This window comes from Plectrocnemia conspersa, unplaced genomic scaffold (genome assembly GCF_051122295.1).
Source record: "Plectrocnemia conspersa isolate PC_06_02 unplaced genomic scaffold, ASM5112229v1 ptg000014l, whole genome shotgun sequence".
NCBI classification, from domain to species: domain Eukaryota; kingdom Metazoa; phylum Arthropoda; class Insecta; order Trichoptera; family Polycentropodidae; genus Plectrocnemia; species Plectrocnemia conspersa.
This window is the reverse complement of record NW_028277178.1, coordinates 8,646,371-8,669,243: the sequence shown is the minus strand read 5'-3', so window position 1 is coordinate 8,669,243 and position 22,873 is coordinate 8,646,371. Positions and strand designations below refer to the sequence as shown.

General features: G+C 30.6%; 1 protein-coding gene across 3 annotated transcripts in view; it reads right to left on the bottom strand.

Moving 5' to 3' along the window:
* Positions 1-22,873, bottom strand: part of LOC148226107 (uncharacterized) — a 97,885-nt gene that overhangs the window by 26,390 nt on the left and 48,622 nt on the right. Inside the window, exon 1 of one of the 3 annotated variants that reach the window (XM_088204212.1) lies at positions 5,692-5,843. The exons of the other annotated variants lie outside the window; for them this stretch is intronic. Coding sequence (XP_088060338.1) covers positions 5,692-5,824 — 133 coding nt within the window. The 5' untranslated portion in view covers positions 5,825-5,843. Of the gene's footprint in view, positions 1-5,691; positions 5,844-22,873 lie in introns of those variants that run through there. 3 annotated transcript variants of the gene reach the window in all.

Below are 22,873 nucleotides of genomic sequence, written 5' to 3'. Positions count from 1 at the left end.
ATAAACATTCATGAGTTGAGATGATTTAATATATTTAGCACGCTACCATTGCTTTTTAGGCATAAATCAATTAGGGACAGGAGTTATTTTTTTATTATCTAAAAATAAAAAAAATATTGACGGCCTTAATAAATTGGGTAGCTCAATATTTGTAAAATTTACAGGAATTGGCAAACTTTTATGTTATGTGAGATATTTGAGATTTTCACGTCATAATTTAATAATTTTGAGCAAATGTGAAGATAGACAATTTACATATGGTAGTGAATCTGATAAACGATAATTATGCAATTTTCTAAAAGTAACATAGTACAGTTTAAAATCGATTCTAGAATAAATCACATAATTATAAATATTTTTGTACTGTAGAAATTTCCACAGGAAAAAGTTTGTCGCTTTGATACTAGGCCGAGTACTAAAATATGCCATCAAACTCGGCCGAGTGAATTGACTTATCTGATCATTCAGCAAGTGTATATACAGCTAGATTCAAATGACACTTTCGAGTTGTTTTATCAATTAGTTAGTCGATTAAGCTTGATAGGTTTTTTGTAAAAACTAACATTAGTAAACAATAAGTTTTATGATTTAATAAACGAATCTGTCATAATGCAGTTTCTTTAAGGTTTTAAGGTTATCTTTTTATGCGTTTCAGTTTTGGTTTTATTGCAGCACTACTCTCCTGTTGTTGACCATCGTAGTCCTTCGGCGACAATCGGCATTGGCAAGAACCGCATTTGTACCATGTCCAAAAACAGAGAGAGAATCCGACTCTTTTTTGGTCCGTCCGCGATTTCTGCTTTTGTCCGCGTCGTGGTGGTAGTAGCTGCAGAGTGAGTGTGCAACGTGATAACCGCCTAACAGGACAATGGCGTAAAAACGATACGGTCAAAAAACAACAAAAACGGCAGCGCATCGAAACAATGCGAGTCGCGCAAATAAAACTGACTCACAGTTACAGCGTACGGAGGGGGTGGGTGGTGGGGAGGGTACACCACGAGCGATTCCCCCGATTTAAAACCCGTTGGCCAAATGTATTATCGCCACCACGAGAATGCACCCAAATTTGGCGACAAACGAAAACGAACGCAGCCGTGTCCAATTTTCGTGTTTTATGCGCCATATTTATAAGCCGCGAGTTGGGAAACGCAGCGCAAAAACGCAACACGTAACATCGGACAGAGGTTTCCAAGTGCGTTCGAACCAAAGAAAATTCACATACATAACAAATTCATTAGATGAAATATTTTTTCTGCGAATTTCGTCTCTGCGGTTATTTTTTAATACCGTGCAAAGTGAGATAAAATAAATTTGATATCAGTTTAATAACATATTATTGTTTTTAAATCCTACATTTTTTCTGTGTAAAGACTGTGGGGGCTTCAATCATCTGCATAATTAATTTAGAGATTTTTAAACAAATAAAAATAAAAACTAACTCGTCTTAAAACTAAGAAATTTTGTTATTGTTACTATTTTTCGGACCATCTGCTACAAAACTTTTTTTACTCGTAAGCACAGATAAATACATAAAAAAACTACTCTTTGTATGGAAAGGATGCACGATAGACAGTAAATAATGCGTGTAAAAGATAATTTTTTAGCTTGTTAACGATCGTTAGAGCAAATATTGGGCCGTTTCACTTTTGAGACGTAAACATATTTCTTGGGTGCAATTGGCCTGCCAAAATCTTCATCTGAAATTCGCCAGAGCTGGCGGATGTGACACTTGATCACAAGGAGGCAGAGAGACGCAAACGCAGGAAGAAAAAGCAGAAACACCTCGGATCATATATTCAACTCGTCACTCCAGTGAACACTTAAAACCCGAAAAGATCGAAGTATTTTCAATTGTTATCATGTTTAGGAGATCGTAATAAGTTTTATATGATTTTTAAATTATTAGCAATTAATAAATAACTATAATTCCGATATATTACAGATCAAGTTTTCCTAGATTTTCCTAATCTCACAGATGAATCTCATTGGCAAGCTCATTTAGAAGCTGGATTTTCGTACACGAGGAGCGCTGATGACATGAACACGACGGGCAAGAATAAAGGACGCGATTGCGTCTCTCTAGACCATTTTAAAGGCATTGACGTATTGTCGACACCGCCCCTTAGCAAACTTGAAACGTGCTACATTGAGTAGACGCTACGCCAAGAATGCAACGAATTATATCCCAACGCTCTTAGAAAAAAAACACTAGGATTCAAATACGGATATGATGTATTTAACAACAAGGAATAAATATATGTTTATACCTTTTTAAATAATGTTCTTTGACGCAAAACACGCCCTTGCGTCTTCAATTTAGCTGAACCGAACCCACTGTTAATGAGGCAGTTAAATAAATTTATAATCATACATAAGATTTCATTCTAGTTTCATGTTTAATATGCAGCGGACATTTACGTTAAGCAATAGGCCATTATACTATTTTTACAAAAATAGTAAAATAGTTTAAATGAGAGAAAATATTTGATTTCTATTATATAATAATGAAATATATTATCGAATTGTAAGCCCGCATAAAATTCAAAATCCCCCTAAGGGCTGTTCACGCCCTTTTAGCATAATAAATAACATAAACGAGACGCGAACAACACTGTATGCTTTCCTTTCTGATTTATTTAAATTTTTATATTTATCGGCGCACACTTCGACTTTTCTTATTTATATGCGAACCGTATGTCATTTTGTGGGATTTACTAAGGCCAACCTCTAACCAACCTGTCCACGGCCATTTTTGGACCTTAACAAGAGGGTGGCTAGGCGGTTGAGTCTCTCTTTCAACAGCCTTTTTTGGACCTGAGCGCATACGAAAAAATTGCGACCATAGGCAGAACGAGAAAAGTCTCCTCGGAGCGAATGTTATTTTTTTTATACTTTTATTTATTTCATCTCGCATACATATTTATCATTTTTATTGTTTATTTATTTACTTCAGCTGGCAATCAACTTTGATTTATATCTATTGCGTATAGTTTATTGCACTTATAAACAAGTATAATGTTGTTATTGTATGAATATAAATAATTTAGTTTATTAGGCGGAAAACATTCAATATGCTATATTTTAATTGTCAAATTATCAATCAAGCTAAAATAGCTATTTCATCAAGTCGAAAGATAAGGTAAATTAATGTTACTTAAAAGCTTCCTGTCTTCCAGAAATCTTGGGCTTTAAAAGCTAGAGATAGGTTAAGGATATACAAATTACAAATGTGGTGCTAGAAAACGTTTCTTAAAAAGAGAAGAGAACTAATATATCCATAAAAAGGAATAAAAGCGATAATTTGAAGCGAAGAAGAATAAAAACCACTATTTTTTTTCAGTATAATAAATAGCAGTGCATATACTATTACATTTGTCAATAATAAAATATTGTTCTTATATCATATTTAATTATTATAGAATATAGTAGTTTAAACAAACTGAAAGTCAATATATATGCATATTATTACTACACATATACAAATTATTAATACACATGTACATATATTACTTATTTTATTAATAATTTATGCATATTATATAATTTAATTTAAAAAATCTAATTCTTATATTATAATAAAAAATAGGCATTTGCAATTAGGCTGTATTTTTATAATTATAGTAAAAATAATAGTTTAAATGGTAAAAATAGATTTATTGGATAAATTGGTTCTAAAATATATAAAACATATTAGGTAATTCCGTTTATCGAATGTCTTTTTTAAATAAAGAAAAAAAACTACTAGGTACTTTTTTAATTCCAACAGTATCAAACGATGGAGGTTTTGATGCAAAATATTCTGATATGCATTTTTATTTTTTTCCATCTTGGAAGAGTTGCATCGATTGAAATAAACTGTAGTAGAGTACGCTCGGGTAAGGATGCCAGTTTGTTATTGTGTGCGTGAACTGTGTGGCTCAAAACAATTTCGCTAAGAATATTTTTTTTTTTATTTTAAAAGAAAATATATGTTTATTTAAAATACATACATCTGAGCTAAGTTGGAAATTTCAACGGAAAATTAAAAATATATTATATAATCGAAGAAACCAGACATTGATGTCATTAATTAAATATTTGCAAAATTCGCAATCTTTCACTAGTCAAAAAAATAATGAAGTCTTTAGCTATTCTTCAAAAGCAAAAAGATATAAAATGGGGAAAGAAATTATTCGCAGATTGTTTAATGGCTCGACGACTCTATTAAATCATTAGAATCCATTGAATAAATTAAAAAAATATCATTGGCGCAACGATAAGAATAATAACTTTTTTAAGCCTTACAGAGAATAGTGTAAAAAAACCAACAACGTACAGATTAATGGAAAAATAATTAAAATATTTTAATCCACGGGTAAGAGAACGAATAACTTACAGTGTATATTTAAAGCCTTGATATCAATTAATCCAGATATGCCCAAGAAATTTTGTTCTCTTAAAATTTTATTTATAAATAAAAAACAGTGGTACGAGTTTAGTGACCTACCCATAGGACAGTGGGCATAGTGGGTTAAACCAATATGAACACAAAATTATTTAAAATAAATCACTAGAGAAGATCGAACTTCTGTGCCACACTGCACTTTAATGACGAATACCAGCGTTGACGAATCAGCGACTGTCCTTAAAAGAGAAAGCGAGACAACGAAGTATACTCTACGTCGCTTCTCCCTCTCATATACATGTACACGCACACAATAGCAAACCGGCATCCTTATCCCGAGCGTACTCTAGGAAGTTACAAGGTCTAATTTGACAAAAGTATGAGTTGGCATGTTTTTGCTTTGTTTCTCAAGTACTAGCTTAGTGATGAAACATGTTCCTTATAATACAACTGAGCATCCTAGAATAAATAAATATTAATGAAATGTAGAGAGAATTTTCACTTCCTCTCGAATATAATTTTAAGGCCTTAAATAGATTTCTTTAGTAAGTTTATTTCGATGTATGTAATATAAAAACTTTAATGACAATAAATATTATAATACTTTCCGATGCTGAAAGGAAAAAAATATCAGCAATCCATCTCCACAATGAGTCTAAATCAGTCTGAAAAGACGAGTCAAGAATCGTTCGGATTGTTTTGTATACTTTCAAGTCATCGGCATACAACAAAAAGTTTCTAATAGCATATCTACATATGTCACTTATGAATAAAAGTGGTCCTAAGTTGGAAACCTGCGGAACTTCAATATGGATGAAAAACGGAATTTTTAAAAACTCAACATTCTCGATATGACGGATAAGAAAGACAAAATAAATCGGATTAGATTTATCAAAAACAGTTGTCAGAAAATAAGATGTGTATAAAAATTTGCATGGGTAAAAACACAAAAGAGAACCAGTTTAATCTAGAAAATCTTGCTATTAAACCTAATAAATTAATTAAATTGTACCATTACCAGTGAATTTATAAATGATGGAGTAAGCCAATTTACATTTGAACCATCGGTTTGATTGATTTAATTATAAATGTTCGTATTTATATGAACATATATGATTATTGAGTTTAGTATTATATACATATGTCAATATGTTAGATGTTTTTTAATCGCAATTTTCGTGAAAGCAAAGCGCAACGCAAAGTGTATGTGCAGGAATTCGACGTAACGTTCGGTTTAGCCCAAAAGTCGGACACGTCGCGTTTTCTGGGAAATGGCAAAAATTTGACTGAATATGTATCTGATCAACCTGTTCCACGAGGACCTCTCCGAGTACAACCAGCGAGCGATTCGAGCCGTGGGACTGCTACTGGACAAGAAGAAGAAGAAGAGGAGGAAGAACGCGACGAGAATTCAGATTGGCCATCAGCTCGGCTCGTCATCAACGACAAAAAGGAGGACCGGACCTGCGGTAAGCAAAGGTCGTTACTTCAATCAAAATATTTATATTTCATGTAAATTATGGCACGGGGTCGGACCAGTGACTTGTCACGTTGGAAACGAAAAAAACAATGACAAAAGAGTATGGGAACCGCTGGGCAGTTTTACATTGTATTTGACGGCGTGGGATATTATAAAAAATGGCGTTTCAACATATAGTACAGATGTAAATTGCTACTATTGCTATGATTAATATGTACAGCAGTTTTGCAATTTTGACTTAGATAAGATTAAGCTAGGATTGTTGAAATATTAATTATTTAATCGATCATCACAGATAAGATTTTCCGAATCTATTATATAAATATGGTAATGATTTATTAAAATAAAATTAATAAAGATTTAAGACGTGCATAGTGACATCTGTTAATTGTAAGCTGTAATAATGGTATATAATAAATAAAATAAATATACCTGATTTACAGACTGGGTTTAGTCCTGTGTTATTATATATTAAAACTAATTTTTGTTTTTAAACAATAGACATTTAAACTAACAAAAGAAATTAATAATTTTTTAACTGTATATTTTTTTTAAATATGCTCCTCCAGAATATTTTTAGTAATTAAATGGTCGGTCAATTCTTGTTTTTACAGTTTATTTATAGACTTAAAAATACATTTCATGTTATTATTGATCTGAAACTCTTAATCTACACAAAAGTATAAAAAATAATCCAATTAAGTAAATGATCCATTTTAATTGCTTCAGTGTCCCATTGAAAAGTCTATAAAACTTTATTACTTTATATATATAAAAAAGTCTGATTAATCACTTGGGTTAAGCTTTTATTAGATTTATATAGTCATCGTTGGTGAATATCGAGGTAACCATCATACTTCTTCATTTGACTGTGTCGTTGCGTTTTTTTTAGTGTTACAACACAGCGTGGGATATTCGGAACACTACTAGTATTCTAAAACAGTCACTAATGACGAAAAAACGGTCACCAGACGCTGGATAGACGCGGTTTTTTTGAGTGCCAAAAAAATATTGGCAATGATTCAATCGCTTTAATGAAGCTCGACGGTTGTACTAGCCGTTTGATTATAAACTTACAACACACGTAAATAAAACCACACGTACACGCATAATGACGTAGTATATCATAATAGCTTTGTAACTATAATGGTTTATGGTTATGTACCTACAAGTTTTTTATCATTAAAATTTGGAAAAAACCTATAATGATTTAAGTAAATATAATTCATATTGTAATATATATATTCCATATTGATAATAGATAAAATAACACGTTGACATAAGATGCATTTTATTAAGAAAAAATGTTTAAATATACATATGCACATCAGATTTTTTTTAGAACATATAGTTTTTTGTCAGTTTTATATACATATACATATATTTAATATTAAAAAAAATCTATTATCAAAACTTTAACTTTTTTAGTGTAGAGATATACAGTTTAAAATTTAATCGTATTTTTATAATGTACAAGAAAACTATGGATAATTTTACAACTACAGCTAAATCATCCTGTGATGAAAATATAAAAAGAAACACAAATATTTTCTTGAAATGATTAGTTTAAATTTAATTAGAAATAAGTATTGATTTTTTTTTACATATATAAAATAAATAGAATGTAATGTAAATATATAAATGTTTTATTTAAAAATAATAGTATTTTTTCTTTATCTTTTGGTCTTGGCGTCATTATTTATTAAACACGTTGTTAATGCTTATGGCAAAATATTGCTATAAAGTTGAATTGAAACATTTTCCATATTGCATACATGGAAAAAGATGACCATATCTAAAAACAATACATTTATAGCAATAAAAATGATTAAATAGTAATTTAACATGACTTTTAAATATTTAATAAATGTATTGGAATATTATTATTAAGAACGGAATAGCGTAGTCCGTAACGTCTCAGACTAGTAACTCTGAAGTTGCGGGTTCGAGCCCTGGCACCAGAACTCGAATTTATATTTAAGAAAATGCGATAATAATAAAAACACATTGATTATAAATTGAATAGCACATAATAATTTATAATTAATAATATAGATGTCACCGATTCCCAGACTTTCACTCTGGTGGTTGTTAATACTTGCTTGTAGGTATCAATAATGTCTGATTGACTAACTCAGTTGGTTCAGATTTGCCCATTGTAATGAATTGGGCTTACGCCCGTCAGGTTACAACTGAAGATTTAATACAAATAAAATTATGTCTTTCTCAACAAGCAAAAGTGAACCAGAAAATTAGTAAAAAAAACATATACTTAAGTGTTTTGCAATACGAGCATTTTTTTAAAGCAATTTTGACTAAATAAACAAGCAGTATCTATTGCATCACATTCTCTCTAACTAAACCAATGATTCTTCTCGACAGTCATACTGTGATATCTTGCAGTGAAGACATACCTTTTAGAAAATAATTTGCCAGTCTTTTTGGTTATGCATAATGTCCCTGCTCATTCTCCAGACCTTGATTACAACTTACTGGAGAATTTAGAGTTCATTAAGATCAAGTTTCTCCTAACATCACTACAAAACTTCAGTCCATGGATCAGCAAGTCACTTCGAACTTTAAAAAGCTCTACTCCAAATCACTATTACACCGATGTTTTGAAGTTACCGAAGCAACAAATCTTACCCTCAGAGACTTTTGGAAAAATCATTTCACATCGTGAGCTGCCTCAAGAGCATCAATAAAACATGAGATGGGGTTACAAAGAAATCTACCCTTAATTCTGCTTAAAGAAAACTATGGCCTAATTGCGTTGCCGGATTTGCTCATGAGCGAGAGTCAGCAAATGTATATGAAATTCTGCACTAGGCTGCAAATGAGATCTTGTCTGAAGAGGAGAAAGAGTCCGAAAAAACTCATTTCAAATGCGATAAGAGATATCTGTAAAATTTCATGAAAAAGCACCACCCGAGTAAGGCTGTAGCACTGCGAGTCATGAATCTATTCAATGACAATGCAATGTCACATTTTCGGCAAATATTTAAAAAGGTGCAAGAGCAAATGTCTTTGGGTAGCTTCATTACATAAATTAAATTATACTATAATACATTTAAATAATACAAAAAATTGTATTAATCAATTTTATAAAAAAATATTTTTGTGCTTTGGAACGAATACACTAATTTGAAATACGAGCACGTTTCTGTAACGAATTATGCTCGTAAATCGAGGTTTACAATATAAAGTAATTTATCGAAATAATTAATGAATGATAATAAGTAATAAGAGCTGATCGATCGTTATAAAAAAAGGTATCTTTAGATGTTCTGAGGGTCACACAAACAGTTTGAAAACAACTGGACGTTTTTAAACTAGCACCAAAATCGGAGGCGACCACATGCACTTTCGACGTCGACCAAAAAGTTTGCAACAGAAAGCCGCTGCACCGTTACCCTTTATTTTTTATACGTCCAAATTGTTCGAATTCCAAAATTTACATAAATGCCGAATGGCCCGGTCCACTTTCGGGCCCTTTTGACCGCTCGCGGGCGCTTTCGTCGAAAGAGGAGGATCCACGCGAAATAGAACTTCTAAATAATGGCGTGTGTGTTTTGGCAATCCCCGATCGTTTTATTTTTATTGACACGTCCGACGATTAAAGGGGAGACACCCGCTCGCAAAATGTGGCGGCATGGCCGGAATGCAGCTGCCTCTGGGGCCTTTAATTAATGTCGCCGATGAACGAGCGACCTTTGATAAATATCGATCAGATCGCACGCACATTTTAATATTTGTTTGTTCTACACTATTCTCGAAAATTAAGGCGTTCGAGGGCATTGTGTGCATTGTATAACCATCTAGTTCGCAGTACTTTCGAACATGAGTTCAAAAGAGATTTCTCACATAAAAAACAAGTATTATCATTTCATGTTTTTATAAAATTCTTGCAACGTATCCTGGGATATGATTCTCTGCAGTTGCACTGATGTGTATATCTAAGAAATTACAAGTTTATTTAAAGAATTATTTTTTTTGTCTCAAAAAGGTCTACATTTTAGACAGCAATAAATTTTAAACCAGATTATAAAAATATACTTAATGCACTATTACATATTTTGTTAAAGAATGTTTTTTTTATTGAAATAGTCGAATTAAAAAAAAAATAATTCACAGGGAAAAAAAATTATTTAGCTGAAAATTAGCCTGAAATTTGATTAGTCACACCTTGCTTTCATTTAATTAATTTTAAGAATAGCAAAGCTTTGTTAAAACATATTTTTAAATGTTTTTCTAATTTTATAAGAAAAAAAATATAGATACATGTAAATGTCGATTACAGTAAGTAAATATGTTTAACCAATTTTATTTATATTAAAAAATATTATTAATACAATTCTAATTATTATTTTTATTAATAACTCAGCAAAGGAATCTTTAGTTATTTACATTGTAACCCTTTTCAATCTGCGTCGATCCTGTTATGTGACGTTTTTCTTTTTCGTGTTCCCGTTGTGTGTGTCCGTTGCAAACGCCGAAAGGATGCGTCGTGAATAATCTTCACAGCATTTGAATATAAATTTGGGTCATAAAGGGACCGAAAGGATTGGACAAGTCTGACTCGGATAACGAGTTATGGTCGATAAATATTGGCGCTTGGCGCTTTCGTTCTTGTTGACTGTTTTTATTTATTTATTTTTTTTTATTCTGTTTTGCGGTGATTTTATTGTTCCTTTGCGAATTCGGCTACCGCCTTTGTAGTTCTAGACCTCGGTCAATTAAATATTCTCTATGTTTCTCACGTAGTCGGACGATATTTATTGTCGATGGTTAGGATTTAGTTATATACGTGGTATTCAAAATAGCCTTTGGTTAATGTCAGAGAACATCATGTCTAGCAACAGTGGCTCTACTAAAATTATGGAACATGGCTAATTTTTTAGATGTATGCTTAGCTTTAATCAGGAAAAATATTAAGGGAAAGCTTTTTTGATAACATCATACTTAAACATATATGATAAATATGATTCACAAATTTTATTTAAATCATACTTATAGGTGCTTTGTCTTAGTCATTATAATTTTCTCTCAAAATTGGAACGCGTAGAAAGAAATTTTAGTATATTTGTTTAAAAATCGATATTTTTTATAATTAAAAAATAAATAATAAAACGCAGTAAAATGCTACAAAGTAAATTTATAATTTATTTAAGGATACTTTGCAATTAAAATAGAGTAATCACACTATATTTGTTTATGTCTACAATTTCGCAAAAAATAAATATTATAAATGTAGAATTTATATCATAAAACCATTTGATATAAATATAATTAATATTATTTGTTGATGTATTCTTTCTGTATAATCTTGGACACCTGTTGCAACAGTTCAACAGGTAATGGATAATTCTCCACTAATATATGATAGTATATCAAACAAGATGACCAATTTATATTCGGACGCCTATAATAAAGAATATAAATATTCCACACGAATGATCCATATATCTTTGTAGTTTTTCATCTGCCACTGTGCTTCTTAAATATTTATGGACGTCGGATTATAATTATTTTGAAAACATTTTCAAGAAACGATTTTAACCACATTTAGATCTTGCTGCTCTGCAACACCGCTTGCGTCATTCGCCACATCTTTTTTCTTTTTGGTTGTTGTGTGCGAAAAACTCGCGTGATTTAGTGCTGCGATTATGAAAAATAATAAGTGCGAATGTATAAATATCATCAGTTGTGATATAAGTGGATATGATGATTTATTTTTATTAATTGTTTAATTATAGACGTTTTTTTAATTAAGATATATTAACCGTTCAGGGGATAAGGTAGATAAGTGTTTCTCAAAGTAATGAACTGCTTTAGATATATTTTAAATATTTATTGAAATTTTCTTATTCATAAAATGTTTCAAAAGTGATTCGCAAAAATATAAGAAATGTGAAAGGATGTATATTTTTTTTTAATACAAAAAATATATAGCATGAATATTTTAATATATATAGCTTTAGTTAAAATGATAAATATAAAAATTAACTATATTTAGTAAAAAATTATTAAAATTTATTCTATATTTGTATAATTAAAGTTTGTCTCTCTGTTTCTCTGATTGTCTTAAAGTTAAATGAAACATATAGTAATGAATACAAATTATAAAAAGGTGTTTAATCAACATGTCATCTAATCTATCAATTCCATGACTTTTTTATGAATAAGTATGATAACATATCGCTGTATTGTATATAGTAATTTACAAACATCTTCAATGCCTGGCAATCTTTTGGGTATTTCCCAACCGTTTGGAAAACCACTAAATTTCATCCGATAAATCCGATTATTTTCAGTAATATAATAAAATATTTGAAAAAATAATTCTTATACGCTTAAAATAATCTTTGCGGAATAAAATTATTAACGAACAGTTTGCTTTTCGCGAAAATCAATTTAATGGTTTAACGAAGCACATATGCGCTAATTTTAATATGATTAAGAATACAGGACTTTTAATATTAGATATAGAAAAAGCTTTTGACACAGTTTGACTAATAAACGATACATAGATAAAACCCTTGCCTATCTGCTACACTTAATACTCTAGTATCTGAAAAGTAGAAGCTACACTGTTATACTAAATAATGAACACTCGATCCCGCGTAAAATTCCAGCTGGACTTATTCAGGGAAGAGTGCTCGGGCCGTTCCTTTTTTATCTTGTATACTAACAATATTTCAAAAATAAAAAATACGCGTTAAACTTTGCATAAAAATTAATTAAAAAAATCTTTTGAAATATGGAAAATTAAAATCAACCGAATTAAAACATAAGCAATTATTTTCACAAAACGTAGACAAACTTTGCCACCACGTCTCCTAAATAAAGAGAACAAAAAATTCAAATTGAAAACAAGCGTTAAATACCTGGGCTTACACATAGATTCTTAAATTTATTAAACATATTGCGGAATTTTTTAAAAGGCTTGCCGCCATTGCGACTTTTAGATCGATAATTAAAACGATAATTAAAGCGGGCTTACTATATCAAAATTAAATTTTCATCTATAAATAATAATTAAGACTCATTGTAACATATGCCTGTTAATATATACTATTTTTTATAAATTATAAGTCATTCATAACAGAGGTATAAAAATAATATATAATGAACATTTTTATACTAATTTAAAAAAATGCATATTAGCCATCAAATACATTATCATTTTCATACTAGGAAATATTATAAAAATATCTCGCGAAATTACACTCAGTGGCGTAACTATAGGGGGAGTGTAGGGGGCGGGCCGCCCCGGGCGGCACTCGCTTGGGGGCAGCATATTCGCGATGGAATCGTCTAGTGTGGTTCTAAACCCAGAATAAACTAAAATTTATGTAAATCTACGAATAGCAAGAGCTTAAGAATAATCAATTTTTTTATTTTAAGAAATGCTGATTTTATGACCCTGCAAAAAAATGTATGGAGGGGGTGGCAATTTTAAGGACTGCCCCGGGTGACACATACCCTAGCTATGCCACTGATTACACTATGATAAGAATACGATATTACGATAAAAACTATTTTTAATTTAAATACAAGCATAAAATGCAAAAGCACATATTGTTTTTGTGGCAACATAACAATAATTTTATACCTGCAATGAAATGTACACAAATTATCACTTAATGTATTTTTTTTAGCTTAAATTTTTAAAGGTTTTTCAATTTTTTTTACTTAAATTTTAACCACGAACGTTTCTTTTATATTTTTTATGTTTTATTAAATGAAGCTTATAGCTAATTGTAAACATTAAAATTATTTTAAACTAGTGTATATAATTAGTATGTCTGTAAAATTATTTATTTTATTAAAATAAATGTATTTAAAAACACGAATATCTAGAAACACGCAATCTGTGATGCTCTTTTGGAATTATATTTATATAATAATGACTAATTCTGATCTTACAAATAATATTTAAATTAAAAAACATTAACATTACAGGAGTTGAATGCTCAATACGTTTGTAAGGGGTAGAAGGTAACAATAAACTATTACAAGTATTGTTCATAGCGTATTATTTTTTTTACAAATAAAGAAATAAAACTCATGGCTCTACATTATTAGTTCAACGCCAAATGAACTACGCTATTCTAGTCCTTATAATGAAGAAATCGTCACTGATTTTTACACTTTTATTTAATTTTAGTGATCACTGATGCTGATCGCTGTAAGGACCTGTGCTAGGTTAGGTTAGGTTAGGTTCACACTTCCGTTTCTATCGTGTTGTAATGCATAGATCTCACAAATCAAGATTTTCAGATCACTCGGCCGAGTGCATTCAAGATGGGTACTCGGCCGAGTGCTTTGACTTGTACAATCACTCATCAAGTACAGTAGAAAAATTGATATAAATATGAAATCATTAAAAACAATATATTTTAAGCCACCTCCTAACTTGCGCCGCCCTACTGTTCAGGTACGCGAGGTGAGTCCTGCCGCTCGCCGGTGTAGCAGTTGCCGTCGTCGGCAAGGTGTCGGACACCTACCTAAAAATAGTGGGGCGCATCGAGTGTGTAGAGTTTCCGCGCGGTGAATCACTCGGCCAGACGAGTATTTGTAGACTCGCCGACACCGTGACTCAAGGAGCGCTAGCGTCGTTGACGCGCCGACGGGAAATATACGAACTAGCGCATTTTCGGCAACGGCGACTTTTTTTGGACCGCCCTATCCTTGCAGTGACCGCTCAACGATTGCACTCGATGACAGCTTATTGGCAGCAGACCGAGACAATTTTTCGAATTTTTAACTGTAATTTACACGATATAATTTATATACAGAAATACAGAAACTTTTTGATCCACCTTTTTTATTTTTGCTATTAACTGCGCCCCTCTCATTTTTCTTATAATAATAAATAAATAGTTTGTGATAATTTTATCAAACAGTTTAAGGACATATATCGTTGATTGATTTTTTTTGAAAAATGGATATTTTATTTGGTGCTTACTTCAATATAATGCAAAGGTAATTGTCTGCGTTTGAAGAATCCAGTCGTACCGTAAGATCGGTTTGAACTTTGGATTTCAGACATCATAGTTTGATCAGAATTAAAGTGAAGAGAGAAGCAAATGCTATCTTGGTGGTCTCCCAATATTTTGGTTGGCCTAGCTCCACTCTGCAAGTTAAGATGATCTCTCTTGTGTCCCAGTCAGAAATATTAGGTGAATATTCTTGATGAAGTTCTGATGGAAACGAACTCCGATTGGAAATGTATGCGAAAAATAGAAAGGGTAAATATATTTGTTTATGTTTGACTGTTTAATTGTTGGAATATTTGCCGTTAGCCTCATTGCTTGAATCTAAATTGGATATTCGGAAGCTATGCATTGTCCTTTAACATTTATTTGTTGGCAATGTATTGCATTTTTTGGTTGCTTGTTTATAGATCACCTATTAAGATAATGATTTTAGCTAATCTCTTTATTGTTAAACGTATGGCATAGCAAAGTCCTAGAAATTTGCCGTTGTATATATTAACGACGTTTGTTTTGTGACGCTATTGACACAAAAAATGTAAAAATTTTACAAAAAAAAAAGGTTCATTCGAGTTATGACTAAAAGCCTACATCACTCATAACCACAAAAAGACATAATAAAGGATCTGAACAGAAGAAAATTTAAAATTGAAAAGGCTGATCCTAAACTCTCATAGAAGGAGAATAAACGCCTTGGTACGTTTATGCTAACATTTAATTACACTGATAATATAGAAATCATTTACAAAATCACAGATATTCTCAACACTAAAATTGAAATACATCTAGTAAAGGGCTGTAAAATGATTCCACACTGCAAAATTGTCAAGCTTGTGGACACACCCAAAGCTACTGTAGTAAAGCTCCAAAATGCGTATCGCGGTTGTCAAGTTACAAAAGAATTGCAATACGCACCAATCAAAACAAAAATACAACAAAATTTGTTCCTAAAACTCCGAAAGAGTTTGAACAACAAAACATAAACCAAAATACAGAGAAAGTTGTCGACAAACCACTTGCATCAACTATATATCAGCAGATGAACTATGCAAACGTAATGAAACAAAGAATACATGTTGCAAATCAAATGAATAGCATGTTTAAAGAAATCACGAACACACTTGACCGACTGGTATACCAATATAACAACATGAAGCAGCGATTGAGGAAAATCGAAAAACGTTCCACTCCAGGGCGGAAACTTGAAAATTTGTCATAAATAATCTAACAAAAATGGCTTGGAACGCCAATGGACTTATGCACAAGCGCAATGAACTTTACATAGTCTTAGCAATAAAAACTACAAATATATGTCTTATATCTGAAAAACATGCCACATTAGATACAATATGCAGATTAAAATAATGCAAGTTATATTATGCTTATCAAAGGGAAGAAGTAATATCTTAATTAAAAAAAATATCTACCATCATGAAGGTATTAAAATTCAAACAGAACGTGTACAAATCACAAATTTAACTATAAAAAAATCCCTTATTATAATTACGAGCATATACTGCACTTCTAAGTATAAGCTAGAAGAATATCAGTATTCAGATATAATAAAACAACTTAGTAACTTATTATACTCGGAAGAGATTTTAATGCAAAACATACTTACAAGGCTGATCACTAACAAAGGCACGGAACAAATTAACATAAAAAATATAAAACTAAAATCTGTCAAAGACCGTAGTGTATTTTTTGAGGTATATAGTATTTAAATTAAAGAATTTTCTTAGTAATAGTTGCTGTTTTTCCTGAAGAAAATATTGAAATTTTTTTAAGGAAAGGTTTTGAATTTTTTTTTTATTATAATATATTGACCGGAGCATCTATTAATATTATTACTATATATATTATTGTACTAAAAAAATGCCAAAATATAAATTATAAATGAAGAATCGAAAACATTTATTATGTACTGCAGGGTATTTACTTCAAGGGCAAATGACATTTTTCCCGATGATACTTTTTTATTATACAATATTTATTTGATAGTAATACAAAATTGCTTGACAATCTAAGGGTTATAAATTTGTTAACAAATTTTGCAATATTATATTCATTAATAGACATTTTAATTAAAGAAAATATTTAACTGCGAGAAAAAAATCTCAAAAGTACCGTGATTGATCGAATACGAAACTGTTTATTATTTTGGTTATTCTGGTTAATCTTATTTCATTTTATAAAGTTATTTAACGTAGTTAAAAGAAAATGCCACATAGATAGTATTTAAAATATTAAATTTATCTCATAATTCTCATTGACCCAGACTTTTTGGGTCGTGCCAGGTGGTGTTTAAATAAAGTATTTGCTAGTGCAGAAATTTTCATCTTATGTAAATTGATGAATACTAAATTTTACAGCAAATTACTTCAGCAGCCCTTAGTTTGTCTACGTCTGAGCTAGAAAATATCGACACTTCCATCTCGATACATACTGAAACTGATATATGGTCTTTAGTAAAAAAAACATGTAATCTATTGCTCTTTAGCTGTGGTTTTAATGTATTGATTGATCTGTATATTATAAAAATAAATGATATAATTATGTTAGACGTTGATTGATATTTAAAAATAAACTTAAAAAATAAATAATATTATAATTCAGTATTACTGAACTTTATTAAGTATATATTGCTAATTATTGTAAAATATTTTTATAAGAACTATTATAAGTAAAAAATGGTAATATTAGGTATATAAAAAAGTATTTAGAAAGTACAGCGATATATGGCGTTTAATTAAAACAAGTTAGACATGTAATAAAATCATAACACAAGTACAAGCAAATATTAATATTGTATGTTTGTTGATATTGAAGTAATTTGTTTGATGTTAGGCGTGCGAATCCAAACATAGCGAGACTCGGAATTAACGTATAATATGCAATTTGTATTTGCTCATAATAATTCAACTATAACTGGTTAAATCCGTAACGTAAACAATAATACATAGAATGCTTAAGAAAATTATTTTTTATATGAACGAATTATGTTTAGTTGTTTATCGTTGATTTTTACAACAATTTTTCTGATATGAAATGCAAAAAGAAAATTAAATTAAGTAAAAGTAAATTACATAGCTATTTAATTATTTTACTATGTTTTCTTATTGATAATGATCATGACCTTTACACATCTATTCTTCTTTAATTAAATTAAAATTAAAAAATGGATTATATATATAATATATAGTGTCATTTTTGTAATTTATAATACTACATATTAAAACACAGAGTGGCCCTAATCAAAATTTTTTTTAAATGGTATTAGTTTAATATTTTTTTTTCAGAATTTATCGCACCATTTAATAAAATAATTTATCTACTATGTTATTGCCTACCTAAACATATAATAATAGATCTAGGTGTGTTTAATTTGCAGTTATTTTTCAAGGCCCATCGCGAGGGAGGTGATGACCTGCTGTTTATAGGAGAGCACTATTAATTTGGCAGTTGACCTCTGGATACACTAAAAATATGCACATAGCGTATTATGGTAGATTAAAATTAGGTAACGGTGTGAACGTCCTGAGATCAATTGGGTAGACACTTTCGCCGTGTGGTTGGTTAAGTGGTTAGACACAAACGGTTTGTTTAGTCTCGCCTGTGATCGGAAAATAAATTTTGATCAACGTTGCGAATCGACGGGGAAGTAATTAAAATTGGCGTTTTACAAGCGAAAAGTCGATTAAGCGAACAAGGGCCGTGTTGCCAGGATGGTTTCAGAAGCGCGTGCCAATTTTTGGAACACGGATATGCGTCTGAGTAGATAGGGTCATCAAAAAATGGTACAGAATAAAGTGAAACAAATCAAAAAATACACATTCGCTGAAACATTTATACATCAGATGTAAATAAATATTGATATTATATTGAAATCATATAATTTAACTAGCACTTGCCAGATAATTTATATTTTCACTGGTAAAATATATATATCTTCTAGTGAAAATGTATTCAGATATGATTTTATTGAAATGACATGCTTAAAAAAAATATTTCCGGGATGGATTCGAAGCTGTTTTTTCTATATTTTTTTTAGGAATAGGCACACGAAACAAAATTATTTATTTTGCTGCATTAATTTTAATCGTCAAATTACCGATAAATAAAAACATGTATTATATTATTCAGCTGGTGTTGTTATTATTTTTTCTTTATTTCTTTGCTCTTCTTCCTTAGGTATTCGACCAGAAAATTCAGATCGAATAACTAAATTTACTGCTACTAATTTACATTTGTTGAGTATTTCCTCGCATGCTAAATATTTTTTAAGCGTTCAAAAAGCAATAAAGTCAACAATTGTATGCAAACAAATTTTAACACAAACGGAGCCGCGTCAAAAAACTACAATCTGTCCATTTGAATAATAATGTTTATTGTGATAGTACTACCTAATATTGGGTGCTTTTGAAGGCAATGTTCCGCTCATTTTATTTCATGTATAATATGTATAAAAAGGGCTAAATATATTTTTCTATGATTTTTTCAGAGTTGTGCCCCTCAAAGAGGATGAGCCCCGGGAATTTGTTCACTCTCCTGGTAAATATTTTACATTGCTCTTATGGTCAATTTAATGTTATGTAGCTTTCAAATGAAAATAATTTAATGTTATGTAGCTTACAAATGAGAATGCACCCTTTTGCTCATTGCATTGAATGCGTGCAATAAATAGCAATCTCACAATAAGAAAAAACTGCACCTCTGATTTATTTTTCATTCAAGAACTCATCCTAATATAAAAGCAGTTCATAGTACACAGTTCTATTTTTCATCGTCACAGTATCAATAAAATTTACCTTGAATGGTAATATCTCAGAGCTTTAAAGCTCATTCACGATTCAGTGGCGGCTCGCGACACGCGAGCACTGCAGAAGAGACTCGATTTCTAATTTTAACATGCCAACCGGCGCGCGTTATCCAGGCATAAAATCGTCTAGACTTAATATAACAGTAAAGAGTGAATGACATATTTACGCGACACACGTAACGGACAAACAAACACGTGGCTTAAGCCAAGTGCAAGTGTCGACCTCTAAATCCGCGCGTGCATAAGTGTCGCGAATTTGGCCAGAATAATCGCTAGGCAATAAAAAACCCGCACCACAGACGCTATAATAAACACATGGCTATAAACACACGCTAGAATTATTTTCATTAAACATTATTTTTGGAATAAACGCAAGCTGGACCGACTGGACTCAATGGGAAAATGCGAGCGATACTCTTAACGCTGAATACTCGGTGCTTATCAATTTATCGAGGGACACAAGGAGCAAAAATATGGCTCTTGATGAACAGGTAAATGAAATAAAAAGGTATCTTTTTAAATACGCATTTTATTAAATATAATAATAAATTATATTTAAAGCTCAGTAAACCATTGCAAAAGTTAGAATATACACTTTAAAAAATTGTTCTTATAAAATAGTCCGCAAACCATTGATGTTACATCGTAAAAAATGTAAAATGAAGTCCAGTTTAAGTAAGGTACTCACGAAAAATATAAAACGTATGTGGAAAATAAAGGATTGTATTTTAAATATTTTAATATTAGTAATTAATTTTGAGCATAGTAAGAGTAGAAGCGAAAGTAGAAGTAAGGGTGAGAGTGTAAGAAGTAGGAGAGAGGAGTTGTTGTCAAATAATATACTTATTATTATATAATAGTTTAATAGTAGAATATAATAAATAATTCGATATAATAAGAAATAAGTATTTAAAAGTAAAAGTAGGGTTAGTGGATTATTTTTGTAACCCTATTAAGAGTATGATTTTAATAATATAGTTAATTCAAAATAAAGGTAGAAGTATATCGCAGTATAAAACTAAATTTCAACTATATTTATTTTAGTTTAATACATATCTAACGAATAGATCAATGATCGAGAATAAATATATTAATTTATATCATAAGCTCTTATATACAATACATTATCATCATCATCATAAAATAAACACATTAATACGTTTCCCTCTATTTTTAATTACATTTACATTTAATTTTTCAACATTAATGTTAGACAATGAAGTATTTAAAATAAATTAAGTGGAACTAATTGTATATATAGCAACTTTGTATCAATTTTCAATAAAAGGATTATGTCGTATTAGTGATATTAATAATAATAATTTTAATTTAGGCTAAGGGCAAGGTCCATTATTGTTCTTAGTATGTTTTCAATTTAAAAACGCCGACACTACTGGGTTATCGTAAATATTTACAATATTATTGGAGCATTGTAAATATTTATAGAATTAAAACGATTTTAATAAAAATGCGCGTATATATAACACATAAATTATACATAAACGTTTATATAAATTTAATTTTAAATTAAAACTATTTCAAATATGTCTATTTTAAATCTCGTTATCGGATTTTAACTTATATGCGATTTAAAAGCAGTGTAAATAAATTATAAATATTAGGTCGTAGCTTCTAAAAAAAAACGGTTTCATAAATATAATAAAACTCAGATAAATGAGAATACAACTAGTTAACTTTCTTATTTTTATGCTCACGAAACATCGCCACTGAAATAAATTTGTTTACTTAATTTTTTACTTATGATATGTTATTAAGAACATATGGTAAATATATACTATTTTATAATTAATTGTTTTTTATAATAACACATAAATATTACTGTAACGATAAATTAAATCCCACAATAAATCCTCTCGATTTTACGTTTTACAGTATTTAGTTGGGAGATCTAAAGTAATAATTATTATAATTATAATTTTGGTTATTAATTTCGTACTATACTATAGTGCTAATATTACATAGTAAGTTGTCGATCATTTGGTAGTATATGACGGCACTTATACGAATATTTATAATTAATTCTTATGGGGTCTTATTTTTAAAAGTTGCGTTAATTTATTGTGACCAAAATGATCATTCATCAACAAAGAAACAAGACAATAGCGTAAAAGATAGACCACGCAAAAGCCTTCGTTACGACCAGAAAAAATCACATAAATAACACGCAAGTGTTCTTACTGTAAATATTCTCCGTCATTAAAAGAATATTTCTTTGTTGCGAAACGGTCACGGATATTATAAATCACTGGATTCACAAGATTCCCATTGCAGTATACGACCTTGGAAAATGTCCATCAAGCAAATGTCACTTTTTAAAGACGTATATTAATTTCGTTCTAAAAAGCGACTGCAGCGATTGTATAATCGCTGCAGATCGCTGCATAATTGTGATTGGTAAGCAAGCATTGCAGCCTTGGATACTTAAGTCTGGACTCCGATGAGGAGAGAGCAGTCATAAGCAGTCATTCGCAGATTCCGGCGGATACTCGAAAAGACCAGTAGACGCCCGTCCGTCCACCGACATCATACTGTCATGAATACACACATCCTGAGAGGGACTTCATCATACAAGCACCGTAGCAGAGAAGGATATTTCCACTGTACATCCGCTGCAAAACTCTGAAGACATCCCACAGACATCATCCCTACGCCAGTTTCTCCACCACCGCTCAGAGAAAACATTTCGGCATTTATCGTCTGTCGCAACATATGTAAATATAATCTAATAAACCTCAAATTAGATTCTATCTTGCGTCTTACTGGCTACAAAGTCACACTCCCTTAGGATTTTCAAACCTTAAATATTATTTCTAGCCTTCTCAATACATAATTTAATTCAAAAGAAAAATATCTTTCGAACAAGCTTAATTTAAGTGTTGATGTAATTTATTATATATGTACGTAGGATACTCGGAAAGTTTGTGTTTCCAATGTGAAATTAAAAAAGCCGTGATATTTTTTATTAATGCAGATTTTTAGGAGCAAAAAGAGTAATTTAAATTCTAAAATAGCTAATTTGGGGGGTTTCAATGCACATACTAAATCACCAGAACACCAAGAATTGCACAATTGCACAAGCATAAACATACAAATTTATAATTTTCGAGATACATACATAGATAAAATGCTATTAAACTTGCGTCAAATAGCATTTTTATAGTATATACCAT